Raw genomic sequence first — 13,224 nt, forward strand, 5'->3', positions numbered from 1 at the left:
CAATCACAAACAGGCTTCATCACACCACACATTTATTTTATAAAACCTATAAAACCAGCATCAGTGAACAAAAACGGAAATTCGGCCTTGCAACGTTTCCCCAAATGCTTTTGTTGATGATTTTCTTTTGTTAGTAATTGAGCTAGCAGATAGCAAGCGTTAGCCAGTTAGCGACGATAACGAGCTCGTTAGCAACAAGAAGCAAAGAAAGCGTTCTCGACTTTGCACCTAATTTTTGCCTTCAAGTCAACTCAAGTCCAATTTTTACAGCGCGCGTGCCAGATTGTCAACAGGAAGTGAGCCGCTGTTTGAAAAAGTAGCAGGAAATTGCGACATCACTGAGCGACGTTCATCATCCTGCTGGAGCGACTTTGGATGACCTTCTGGAAAAGGTCATCTGCCAGGGAAGAGGAGCAAAGTCAGGACCCGGTCCGGCGTTTCAGCGGCTCCGCTTTGAGGAAAAACTCACCGTTCCTGAAGCTCCCCGAGTCTGAGCGCTGGACAAGAAGCAAGAAAAATGGACGCCGGTCATCGACTGAGTTGATGGACATCGGCGTCAGCCTCAAGCCACCAAACCGACGACCGAGCGACCGACCGGCCGGCATGCTTGTAAAAAAAGCGACGGCGGCTCGACGCTTGTAAGCGTGTGCGAAGCGACGTTTGTGCCGGCTGAGCCTCAACTATAAAAACCCCGAGAAGAAGACCAGCCTCATTTTCAATGTTGACCTTCCTCTTGACATATTGAAGGTCAACATGGAATTTTCATCAGATGGAAATCGATTCCAAATCTACTCGTTTCCTTTTGTCACTTCCGTTTCTTGCCTCGTGCAGAAACGCTAGCCAGAAGCCAATCGGAGCGAAGGGTTATTTTCTCAGCCGCTTCAAGAAAAACGTCAGTTTGGTGGCGATGTCATCCGTGCCGCCGCCGCTCACCGTGGAAGAGGTAGAAGAAGATGAAGAAGTCCTGAGGGCGCCGTCAGCTTGCTCCCGGTCCACCTTGGGAGCTGCGGGCAAACGGTCGGCGTCTTTAGCCACAGCGGACGGCGGGCGGCACCGACGGAGCGGTACTCACGCAGCGGTTTGATGAGGCTGTTGATGGCGTGCACCACGCCGTTGGTGGCCATCAGGTCGCCGTGGGCCACCGGCACTCGGTTGACGAACACCGTGGAGTTCCTCTGCCGGCGACAGACGGGCGACGTTAACGCAAGTTGAGCAAAACGCAAGCGAGACGCCGTCCGGCACTGACCACGCCCAGCTCCAGCTTGTCGCCCTGCAGGGGCGTGATCCTGGTGTGGGCGCCCACGCCGCCGCTGACCACCATCCCCTCGCCCAGGTGGTACTTGAGCAAGGCCGTCAGCTGCTGGCGGTCGCCTGCAGAAGGTTGACAGGCGCCTAAATATTTGTCTGCTCGGCAACGGCGGAATGCAAACGTTTGTCCTTTAAGTCAACCGGCAGCGTCAGCACGTCGGCAAAGAAGCCGAAGAGACGCCATCAAATTCCCCGAATATAATAACAAATCAGGTAAATTTCTTGCAAACCAACTTCAACGTAATCGGGAAAAATCGCTTATAACGGCTATTAAAGGGACAACTGGTGAATGTACACAATCACCAGAAGAAATTAATCAAATTTTTTATAATTATTATCACAACCTATACTCAGAAACTAATAAACCTAACCCAGAGCATATTGAGGCATTCCTCAGTAGCTTAAATATACCTCAGGTAACTACTGAATATAAAGATATGTTAGATGCACCACTTACTATAAACGAGTTGTACAGTGCTAAGGATAGTATGCCAAATGGCAAAGCACCCGGCCCGGATGGTTATCCGGCTATATTTTTAAAGCACTTCTGGTCAATGCTTGCTCCACTATTCTTAAGAGTAGTAACAGAAATTCAAACTAATGGTCACATACGCCCACACATGAATACAGCAGCAATTCAACTTTTATTAAAGCCAGAAAAAGACCCCACCCTTCCATCAAGTTACCGTCCGATTTCACTAATTAACACTGATATTAAAATGATCACTAAGGCTTTCGCATCTAGACTAGAAACAGTAATCCCGACAATCATTCATAGCGACCAAACAGGCTTTATTAAAGAGCGTCACTCTACTAATAATATTAGGAGGCTCTTTAACCTTATCAGCATGTCACAGCGGCATTTGATAAAAAGGCAGTTATTATATCATTGGATGCAGAAAAAGCTTTCGACGAAGTTAACTGGTCCTTCCTCTTTGCTGTTTTAAATACATTTGGCTTTGGGAAGTCATTTATTCACTGGGTGTCAGTATTATATGATTCTCCTAAAGCTACTGTTACTACTAATGGGATTATATCTAAGAGTTTTACTCTACAGAGGCACAAGACAGGGAAGCCCACTGTCGCCTTTATTATTTGCAATATTTATTGAACCGCTTGCATTAGCCATACGCCAGGAAAGAATGATTCAAGGAATTCACTCTGGGGTAACAGAACATAAAATTAATCTATATGCCGATGATATTTTACTTTATTTAGAAAAGCCTGCTATTTCGTTAGGGGAAGTATTTAACTTAATAACTAAATTCTCACAGTTATCAGACTATTCTATTAACTGGACAAAATCAACACTTCTACCTATTACAAAAAATTCATGGAACCCTGCAAGCCAGGACCCATACTACTCATTTCCTATAGGTAATTTAAAATACTTAGGCATAAAAATCTCACCTAAATTAACTGATTTAGTTAATTTAAATTTCACTCCACTTCTGGATAGCATTTATAGTGACTTGGAGCGCTGGAATAATCTTCCTATTTCTCTAATAGCCACTATTAAAATGAAAAGTTTTACCCAAAATGAAAGTTTTACCCAAAATAAACTATTTTTTCTCAATGATTCCATTTAAACCTACGGCTAACTGGTTCCAGTTGTTGGACTCAGCCGTTACAAAATTTTACTGGAAAAAAAAAAAAAGTAAAGATTAGTCTATCTACTCTTCAGAAAAATAAATCCAAAGGAGGTCTAGAGGCACCAAATTTTATGCACTACTATATAGCCAACCAGCTACAATATATTATTTTATGGGCACAACCCAATAGAGATACTAACTGTTGGCTGGAACTAGAACAGAAGGATTGTAATAACCTCAGACTTCTAGATTTACTCTTTATTACAACATTGATTAAGCGACATAACTGCTTTAAAAATCCAATGATTTCCGCCACCCTGACTGCCTGGTGGAAGGCACGAGAAATGACAAAAGCCCAAGTGGAGCCCAGCGGGCTTTCTCCCCTATGGCATAACCCCGACTTTCAAATTAACAACCAATCGTTTTATTTGAATGTGTGGGAGCAGAAAGGAATTACACATCTCCACCATCTCTTCTCAGATAATATATTTTTATCATATACATCCTTGCTCCAAAAATATAAAATAAAAAACGGAAACTTTTTACATTATTTTCATGCTTTATGGTTATGTACTCCGGTTATGTGTTTCTGGACTAAAGTCTTAGAAAAACTTTCCGCTGTCTTGGACTGTAGGATACCGTTCTCTCCAAACTTGTGTTTGCTAGGTGACTTAACAACAATTGACTTACCACATAAACAATTTCAATCTATACTTGTAGCCCTTACTATCGCAAAAAAAACAATTCTTGTTAACTGGAAATATAAACAAACTTTGAATATCGACCAATGGTCTAACATCCTCATAAATCATATTTAAATGGCAAAAATATCTGCCTCAAATAAAAACCAAATGTCAAAATTTAAAGAAACATGGTCTACGTATATAGAATTTTTTAACCTAAACTTGGATTTTAATTCTGCCTGTTAGCGAGAGCCACAGCAGCGTTATAACTTGCATTGATGTTTCTGTATTAGGCAATTTGTAACTAATGGTTGTGTTTCTATAGTCAGGAACCCGGCTGCTGCCAGCGGGATCGAGCGGATTCACCTCCGATGGGCACCAGGGGTTGATATTCGGATTCACGGCATGCCAGTGGGTTAATTCTGTGGGTGCTGTCCCCCCTGGCGGGGAGTGGGCGGGTCTGCCCCTCTGTTGGCTGCTGGGTGGCGGCTGCGTCTTGGCCGTTCCCTGGGTCTCTTGGGGGGTGCTGCGTTGCGGGGCTTTCCCTGGTGTCGGGGGCGGCGCCGTTCCGGCGCGGTCCGTCGCTCTGGGCCCGGCGACGCGGTTCGGGGCCTGTGGGCCGCCGGGGTGCCCGGTGGTTCCCTCTCCCCTCCCCCTTCCTCCCCCTTGCTGCCTCTCCCTCCTCGCCTCTCCCCGCCCGTCCTCCGCCTCCCTGTCCCTTCTCCCTCGTCACCCTTCCTCCTCCTCTCCCCCTCTCTTTGCGTCCCTGCCGCTGCCCCCTGCCCTTCTTGTCGTCCCCTTCCCCCCTCCCTTCCCCCTCCCCGGTACGCCTTCCTTCCCCTCCCCTGGGCCGGGGGCTCCATCCATGGCCCGGGTCTCGGTGCTACGGGGGCCGGCGGGGGTGGCTGGGGTTTGATGTCGTGCCCGCCCCGCTCCAGTGGGCGTCCTGGCGCCTCGGGCGGGACCCAGTATCCGGGGGGCGAGCCCTATCGCCCCGCCGGAGGGGTCCCATATGCCCGCCGGGGTCCTGGTGGGGTGGGTGGGGGCTTGGTGGGCCGGTGCGCCTCCTGCCCCCGCCCGGTTGGGGAGGGCCCCGCTGGTCACTCCTCTTAACTCACTACACTAGGTTTGCACAATACACTTTTATAGACATATAGGGCACATAACACACTTTGGGGGGTGGGGTAGGGTGGAAACACCGTCTTCACCCTATAAATTTTTTTAAATGCACCACATACACTCAGTAACATACTTGGGTGGCGGGTGGATCGGAGCATGGGAATATAATTTCCATCGGCTCCGGTTCACCTGCTCCTAATTTTAATGCACCACACACACACACACTTGTATATACACTGGGTGGGGTCACATTCACGGTTTAGGGGTAGAGTTCGCCAGTCGGCGAGCTGGCGGACTCAGTAACAGGGGTTAATTTTCACAAAGAACGCTGGGGTGACGACCGGGGCCTTCCCCCGCTGGGCCTGGGGTTCGGGGGTGTCGGCCGCCCTCCGGTGCCCCCATCTCCCCCTTCTGCCCCCGGTGTTCCGTCCTTCCACACGGCGGGGGGTGGGGTGGGCGCGGCTGCCCTCTCCGCTCCGCTGTCCGGCCCCTCTTCGGCGCCGGTGCCTGGGTGCGGGTGGTCCCCGGGGGCTGCCGGTTGGTCGGGGGGGGTCGGGTGAGGGCGGCTTTGTTGGGGGGGGGGGGGGGCGGTGGTGGGGGTTGCGGGGTGGGGGGGGGGTGCTGGGGGTGGGGGGTGTCTGGGGGATTGGGGACGTGGGGGCGGCTGGGGCTGGGTTGGGGTGGGTGGCGGGGGTGGATGGGGGGCGGGGGGTCGTGGGGGTGCGGGGGTTGGGGGCCGGTGGGGTGCCTGGTGGGCCTGCAGTGCCCCGTCCTGCTGCGTTGGGCCGGGGGCGCGGGCCGTGTTGGGGCGGGGGGCGCTCCTGCTCCTGGGTTTGCTCTCCGGCCGGTGGCCCTGGCGGGGCCCGGGGGTCGTCCTTTGGCGCTGCCGCGGCCTGGGGGGCCCTGAGGTGTTGCGCTTGCTCTGTTCCGGCGGGGGTCAACGGCTCCCCTCTTTGGTGGAGATTTTCATGCATGCCAGATCCACCACACCAGCATCTACCGAAACTCAGACACAATCTGTTTCCTCCTCAGGTTATTGAATCGGTGGAGGCTGGCTGGTGTCTGCGGATCTCACGCGGCTTCGTCTGTCCTTCCTTCCTTTTCTCGGTCTCTCCTTTGGTCTCTTGAGGCCTCCCTGATTTTATGTTTTTTGGATTTGTTGGGGTCTGGATGTTTCTTGGGCTGGGGAGGAGTTCTGGTGGGGGGTGTCTGGTCGGTGCTGGATTTCACCTTCCTTGGTTTTCTTTGGTCCCCTCGGGTCTCCTGGTGTTCGGTTTAGGTGAACGGTATGAGATTTTTTCTAATAGGTTTTCTGGTGAGCTAACAAATACACGCACGCACGCACGCACGCACGCACGCACATACTCACCCACACACACACACACAAAAAAAATAATAATAATAATAATAAATAAAAAAATAATAATAATAAAAGAGCAATGATGATGACATTTCCGAATGAACAATACTGAGCTCTTAAGAAAAAAAAAATAAAATAAAATAAATCCCCGAAGCGGACTCACGCATCAGCTTGTTGACTTCGGCTTGCGTGATGGCGAGGAAGGCAGCGTCGGTGGGAGCGAAGAAGGTCAGCGCTCCCGGCTGGTTGAGCAGCTCCGTCATTCCGGCCGATTGGATGGCGCCGACCAGGATGCTGAAAAAGCCGACAAGTTGCGGCCCGTCCCCGAGCGCCGACCGGCCGCGCTCAACTCACCTGAAGCGATCGTCCGCCTTCAACACGTCCATCAGCGTTCCCGTGGGGGGCGCCAGCACGTGGTCCACCGTCAACAGGGTGCCGTAGCGGCCCGTCTTGTCGTGGGCGGCCAGGCAGGCGTTCTCCACGCACAGGTTCTACGCACGCCAAGCAGCCGCGGACGGGACAGGAAGTGACGCGTGAGTTGGGCGGAAGCGGCCCTTCCCAAATCACACCGCTTACGTTTCTGTAGACAAAAACTCGCAGTTTGACGCCCGACAGCGTCTCCAGCTCCTGATTGTGGTACAAGGACTTGGACGACAGCTGGCCCTTGACGATGTGATTGGTCATCACCTTCCCCATGTCGCCGCCCACGCGTCCTGCCAATGGCACGCACGCACGCACGCGGCAACAGCGTCAAGCCGAAGGTCAAGAGCGGGGCGGGGCCGTCGCGGCGGGCGCCCTCTCACCTGTGAAGGCGTCGTCCAGAGGAGCCAGCATGGTCAGAGGTTCCGAACCCTTCAGGTGGCGGCTCAGGCCCGCCTCCGCAAACATTCGGGTCGCCGTGGCCACGTTGGAGCCTTCGGCCAGCTCCAGCAAAGTTTTGGCTGCGACACATCGTTTCTTGTTTTCACCTCCAAATCTCTTTTGGATCTTTTTCTTTTTTTAGCTTCTTTCATGCTCAACTTTGACCCGCTGCTTGCTTGCAAGTACCGGGCCCAGTTCTTAGCTGCCCGCTGAGACGACTTAACGGCAATAAGAATAGTATAACACGTTGAGCGCTACTTGCTAGTATTGACGGTCATCTGACTTGTGTTGAGGACATTGCCGAGTTGTTAGGACAGGACAGGACAGGACAGGACGGGACGGGACGGGACAGGACGGGACAGGACAGGACAGGACAGGACAGGACAGGACGGGACGGGACGGGACGGGACGGGACGGGACAGGACAGGACAGGACAGGACAGGTCTTCCTCAACGCACTCACGCAAGGCGTTCTGAGAGCTTGCTCCGAAATCGGATTGTTCAGAAGTCAAGATACATAAAAAAAAAATTTTTTTAAGTAAACCCTAAGCCTAACTTTTTTTTCGATCCATAAATTAAATTAAAAACTGAAAACAATGTGGGACAATTTCATTGCAAAGAAATACAAATCATTTGCGCTCCCTTGCAATGATTGCGAGATAACGCAAAAGGTTATTGTTGTTTTTGTGCGTGATGGGACGAGATGTCAAACGATTACATTTTTAAATCAGATTAATCACATCTTAAAATGTTGATTAATCACGATTAATCGCTTAGTTAAAAAGTTTTTTTTATCAACATTTTTTGCCAAGCAAATTTGAAGAGCACTTGTTATGTGTTCATTCAACTTGGCGACGAGAATGGAACGGCGACAGCAGTGGGAAAGCGTCAATGAATAAAAAGGCGTGCGTCCCTTTTTTGCGAGGGAACGCAAATGTCCCCCCCCCCCCTACCTTAGAGGCCCCGTATGGTACTGCACGGCGGGTTTGCGGCCGAAAGGGGAACTCCACGACAGTACCGTAACGTATGATGTGGCCCGCACTTGAAAATGTGAACTTGCGAGCGCAATACGGCCTTTGACGGCATCGCCGGACATCGGTCGGCATTTTTGTCGGAATGGGCGAACGTGCTGTGCCCGCGCGTTTGGCCAACGTTTGGCGTGCGGTACCCGAGTCCGGGATGAGCAGTCGGTCGATGTAGTGGACGACGCCGTTAGTGGCCAGCTGGTCCTTCTTGACCACCACGGCCTCGCCGTTGACCGTCAGCCGCTCGCCGTCGCATCCCACCTCCAGAACGGCGCCCTGCAGCGTCTCCATGGGCGTTCCCGACACGACGGACTCAGCGCAGCGGATGTTCTTCACCATGTGGTAGTTGAGCAGGTCTGGAAGGGAGCGCACGTGAGCGTGCGGGTGAGCGCCGCACGTGAGCGTGCGGGTGAGCGCCGCACGTGAGCGTGCGGGTGAGCGCCGCACGTGAGCCGACAAACGGCCTCACCTCGAAGGGACACGGGGTCCCCCAGGATTCTGTTCAGGGTTTCTTGCGGGATCTTGCGGAAGGCCTCGTTGGTGGGAGCGAAGACGGTGTACTGACCCTCGCCCTCCAAAACGTTGCTCAGACCGGCAGCGGCGATGGCCGTCTAGAAGGAAGGAAGGCCAAGCGGCGGTCGGCGGCGTCCGGCTGGCGACCGGCAACGCGCAAAGTCGGCACTCACGCGCAGCGTCTCCAGCTCGTCATCCACGTCCACCAGCGCGTGCACGTTGTTGGAAACGGCCGTGATGACGCGGTCCACCACGTGCACTATCCCGTTCGTGGCGTGCTGGTCCGTTTTGATCAGACGAGCGCAGTTCACCGTCACGATCTGAGGGACAAAAGTACTTGGGATGGCGTGCGTGCGCATACGTGCGTGCGCGCGCCCCCGCGTGTGCGCGCCTTACCCCGTTGGTGTAGTGGTGCACGTGCACGTGGAAGTCCTGATACATGGAGGAGAAGGACGAGCCGTGCTTGAGCTCTTCGGACGTCAGGCGGCGCGCGATCATGTGGTAGTGGAGCGCGTTGAGCAGCTCGATGTTCACGTTGCTCACCAGAGCGTCCAGGATCTCCTGCGCGCGCGCACGCACACACACATGCAAACGCCACGGTGCTTTGTTGGGACGGAACGACTTGAATTTGCGCTTGAGCGAAGCGTCTCGGCAATGCGGCGCATTTGGGGGGTTTGCGAGCGAAGACGCGGGCGAGCGCACCGACCGTGGGCAACGCGGCCCAAGCCTCGTTGCTGGGAGCGAAGAAGGTGAAACTTCCGGGCCCTTCGATCTCCTCCCTCAGTTGGGCTCTGTCGGCGTACATCTTGGTGGTGGACGCGCCCACCGCCCCCACCGTCCTGTAGATGTTGACCAGCGGCAGAGCTGCAAACCAGACCGCCGTCAAAGAGATCCGCAACAAAGGAGGAAAAGTCAAAGTCGGTTGTCGCCGCCGCGTGACACCATTGCACAAAGCTTGCGTGTTTGCTACCAGGCCCGAGAAAAACGTTGGCCTAAAGACGGAGGCGAGGGGTCAGGGGTCACGGCTGACAAACTGCATTTGTCTTAGAGGTCGAAGGTCATACCTGCAGGGCAGCCCCTCTCTCCCGGAATCTTCTCGTAACCCGGACAGCACTCGTAGGTCACCAGCCTGTCCACGACATCAACAACGTCAATTGGCAGCTTTCCGATCAATCGTTTCAAATTTTCCAAGCAAATTGACTGAAAATGCGCGAAGCCGACACGCAACTTCCATCTGTTGTTCTTTTGCCAATATTGAGAGGGGACTCCGCCGCTGTAGGTGGCGCTATACACCACAGAGATGTGATCCAGCAGTCATTTCAAAGAAGAAGAAGACCAGGTTTTGAGTTTTCTTTTGTCCTTCTTGAGCAAACGTAGCGTTTCTTTGCTGTTTTGCATCTAAAATGGCTCCAATATTCACTTCTTGAATTCATTCCCCAAAGACTTCTGTTTGGTCTTCCCCCCCAAACATACCTTACTTTATTCACCAAAATGAGCATTTTCCTTTTTTCGATACGTTTCAAACCCAAAGCGCAATTTTTTTTTGCAAATTTTGCGCCCTTTTTCGAATTTCTGGCGTTTCCATTCAGTTTTCTTTTTGCATTTCTTGAAAATTTAAATAAAAATGGGTGGATGGAAAGCCAGCTATTGACATCAATGACATGGCATCGACGATGTCACATCACATGACTGCCGCCGCCGCCGCCGCCCTCGCAATCAGAAGAAAACAAAATGTTGCTGTTGGCGTAAGACGTCATCTGTTGTGAAGGCCATAAAAGGGGATTTTTTCCAGCGGCCCACCTGATGGAACTCAGCAGACACGGAAATTCTTGCTTGCTCGTAAAAGTTGTTAGTAAAACGTTTCCCCCGTGCGTCTCCTCCCTCCCCGACGGCTGCTAAACGTTGCTCGTGCCTTCCCACGCAGCGCGTGCGCGCGTGCGTGTTTGCGAGCGGATGAAGGCAAGCTTGCGAGGGATCAGCAAAGATCGCATCCAGCTGCCCGAGTCGAAAGTGGGCAGGAAAGCCGGCCTCGCGACTTCCTGTTGACATTTCCGTCATCCACGGGACTGGAACGGCGCACGGCCAAAATGGTGTCTGCAGGCCAGCCAGAGAAAAAGCCCAAGAACTTCCTGGCCGACAAGACCGAGACGAGCGAGAAAAGGAAAACGTGGCGCATTCGGCAGCAATTTCCAAAAAAAGCGTCTCCGCTTTCACTTGCAAGTCAAGCGCGTCGAGTCTTGCTGAAGACTTTTCAAGTTTGAAAAAAACGTTTTGCTGCGCCAACATTCCACAACTTCCACACGGGAACTTTGCGCAACACGGATGACAAAATGTCCGCTTGCCTTTCACAAAAGCAAAATCAACTCAAACTCACTTGCGACGTGTGAGCGTGCGTGAGCGTGCGTGAGCGTGCGTGCGATGACGGAGCAGACAGAAGGTTTGCATGCAGAGACGCCAGCGAGCGTCCTTCCTCGGCTTGACCTCATTTGACCTCGGCAACAAAACAGCCCGCGAGCCAAACCACTTTTCCAGACTTGGAGAACACAAAAACGATACGGCGGTGACCACCAGGGGGCCATCGTGAGTGCGAGGAGAGACAGCAGCGTTTTGTCTGCTTTTTTGCTTCAAACTTTTCTTCTCTTGATTTTGGCCACGAGTGGGCACGAGCGGGCACGAGCGGGCACGAGTGGGCACGAGTGGGCACGAGTGGACACGAGCACACGGACGGCAATATACCAAGCATATATAACGACATCCGACGATATATGACAGCATACGACGACATACGACAATATGCGATGTTTACATTTAGACCCGATGCTGCGACGGCGCCGCCATTGTAGCGATCATCTATTTATTAACAAGTCAAAAAAAATGAACATCTGGACAGTGTGCGCTGCTTTGAAGACCTTTTATCGCTCAGTTCCTTCGAGCCCAATATTCCATTTTGTTGTTTGCTGCTGTGAACATCTTAAGCATATCATTTATACGTGTATTTAAGGCATGTTGTAAAATGTTTGAAGTCCTCTTGTTTATGGTTAAGAAATTTAAAACATGATAAATCATGCGCTTTCCACTAAGTACCGTCTCAAATGTTCTCCAATTTGGATACTGTAAATGTATCGGATTGTATGTTGAGAAAGGTTTCTTGGGAGGAGCAACATGGCGGCGTCCCGGCTTCAAACGTCTTGGGCTTTCGGCTATCCAGTCATAGATTCAGGTCAGTGATCGCAACGTAATAACGTCAAGATGCTTTGTGGAGCTCGTCACTTTTTTTCTCTCTCTTTTTGTTTTTTTGTTTTTTTTACTCGTCACTGCCCCCTCTGGCCTGAAGCGCAACTGCAGCCACTGCATCAAGCTCGTGCAAGGAAACTGGTGTGTTGGCCCCAAACGCAGAAGGGAAGATCCGCGCTGGGAGGCGCAGTTGAAAGGTCAGGACTCTTTGTACTCATCTGGCCACTGGAGCGTGTGAGACGTGGAAAAATCTGTAACTTGAACATTGTCGAGCTTTACGAAATAAAGTGAAAGTAGACGTCAAAGTGGCGTCTGGTGGCACGCGACATATTTTCCTACATGTCGATCGAGTCTGTCATTTCCGATTGTCTTAAAGGCAAGCACGCGAGTGTGATTTGTGATTGGCTGGACGAGCAGCAAGATTCATTCGGACGCGCCAGGCTGCGATTCGACTGCACTCGGACTTTGGTCATCTTGTTTGGCTGGAGCCGCCCAAAAACTCCCCGTCCCCGCCCTTGTCCGATTTTTGTCTGCCTTTGAATTTTGCAATCGGCCTCGTTGTTGCTTCCAAGACCAATTTGACCCAAGTGGTCTCCTTGGGCATCTTTTGTGCGTAGGGGAGCTTTTTGTTTGGCCGCTTTTGTCGTTGGGCTGTGGTTGCCCGTGGACAACACAGCCCGACCCCCCCAAAGGTAAGGGGTAGGGGGGGGGGGCACTCACGTGGGCTGATTGCAGATCTTGCGGTGGTACCACTGCTTGCAGTTGGCGAAATATTTCTTGTCGCTGCCTCGCGGCTGCTGCATGGCGCACACGTTAGGCCTGCAGGGGGCGACACACAAAACAGCGTTTCATCTCGTTTGGCAAGAAACACACACGGACCTTCAACATTCCACCGATTGGACATTTCATCCATTTTGTTGCTTCGCTGCCTAACTTTCCGTCACTTTTACTTTGCTCGCCAACATTTTCCCTTCGATTTGGAGCATTTGCAACGCGCGTGCGCGTCACCCGCGTGCCAAGAAGACGAACAATGGTGCCGCTCGTCAAGGCGGGCTTCCTTCCACGTTACTCGTCGGTTGCTCGTGGTTAGTGATCAGGTCGCTCGCTCACCCTTGCTGGCGCCCCCGGACGCGGCTGTGCTGCAGGACGGCCTGGTAAGGCGAGCGGCCGCCGCTCGGGTTCCACCACAAGCAAACGAGCAGCAAGGCCAGCAAGCCGCTCGACTTCATCCTCAGCGCAACAAATTCCAGCTGCACTTTTGCTTCCTTCTGCTCCACTTTTGCTTCCTTCTGCTGCTTCTGCTCACTTTGAAAAGGCTGCAGGCGGACGCGACGTGACGCAACGGGGGCGGGTGGGGGCCGGTGTTCGCGCGGGGGTCTTTGGAGGTGCGTAGGGGTCTGCAGCTCACTGGGCGGAGACTGAGGAAAAGAACGGCCCGAATGATTCCTTTCGTTCGTCTTCGTGCGTTGGTGTTCATTTCAATTGTCAACTCGACGATTTTTTTATTGGCAAAATAGCATTTGACAATTC

At 52.3% G+C, this 13,224-nt stretch overlaps 1 protein-coding gene across 1 annotated transcript; it reads right to left on the bottom strand.

Moving 5' to 3' along the window:
- Nucleotides 1-15: 15 nt before the first annotated feature.
- On the bottom strand, nt 16-13,062 carry tgfbi (transforming growth factor, beta-induced). The gene is made up of 17 exons (XM_086086052.1): nt 12,805-13,062; nt 12,415-12,513; nt 9,525-9,589; nt 9,167-9,324; nt 8,857-9,021; nt 8,634-8,780; nt 8,417-8,558; nt 8,091-8,303; nt 6,866-7,003; nt 6,639-6,775; nt 6,417-6,553; nt 6,226-6,356; nt 1,247-1,371; nt 1,073-1,175; nt 934-1,004; nt 470-497; nt 16-397 (listed from the first exon to the last, which is right to left on the bottom strand). The coding sequence occupies exons 1-17, from the start codon at nt 12,921-12,923 to the stop codon at nt 336-338; spliced, it is 2,040 nt and encodes a 679-aa protein (XP_085942178.1). The 5' UTR covers nt 12,924-13,062; the 3' UTR covers nt 16-335.
- Between the last annotated feature and the right edge of the window lie 162 nt (nt 13,063-13,224).

Source organism: Leptonotus elevatus, chromosome 10 (assembly GCF_054856555.1).
Source record: "Leptonotus elevatus isolate MCC_2025b chromosome 10, RoL_Lele_1.0, whole genome shotgun sequence".
Lineage (NCBI taxonomy): Eukaryota > Metazoa > Chordata > Actinopteri > Syngnathiformes > Syngnathidae > Leptonotus > Leptonotus elevatus.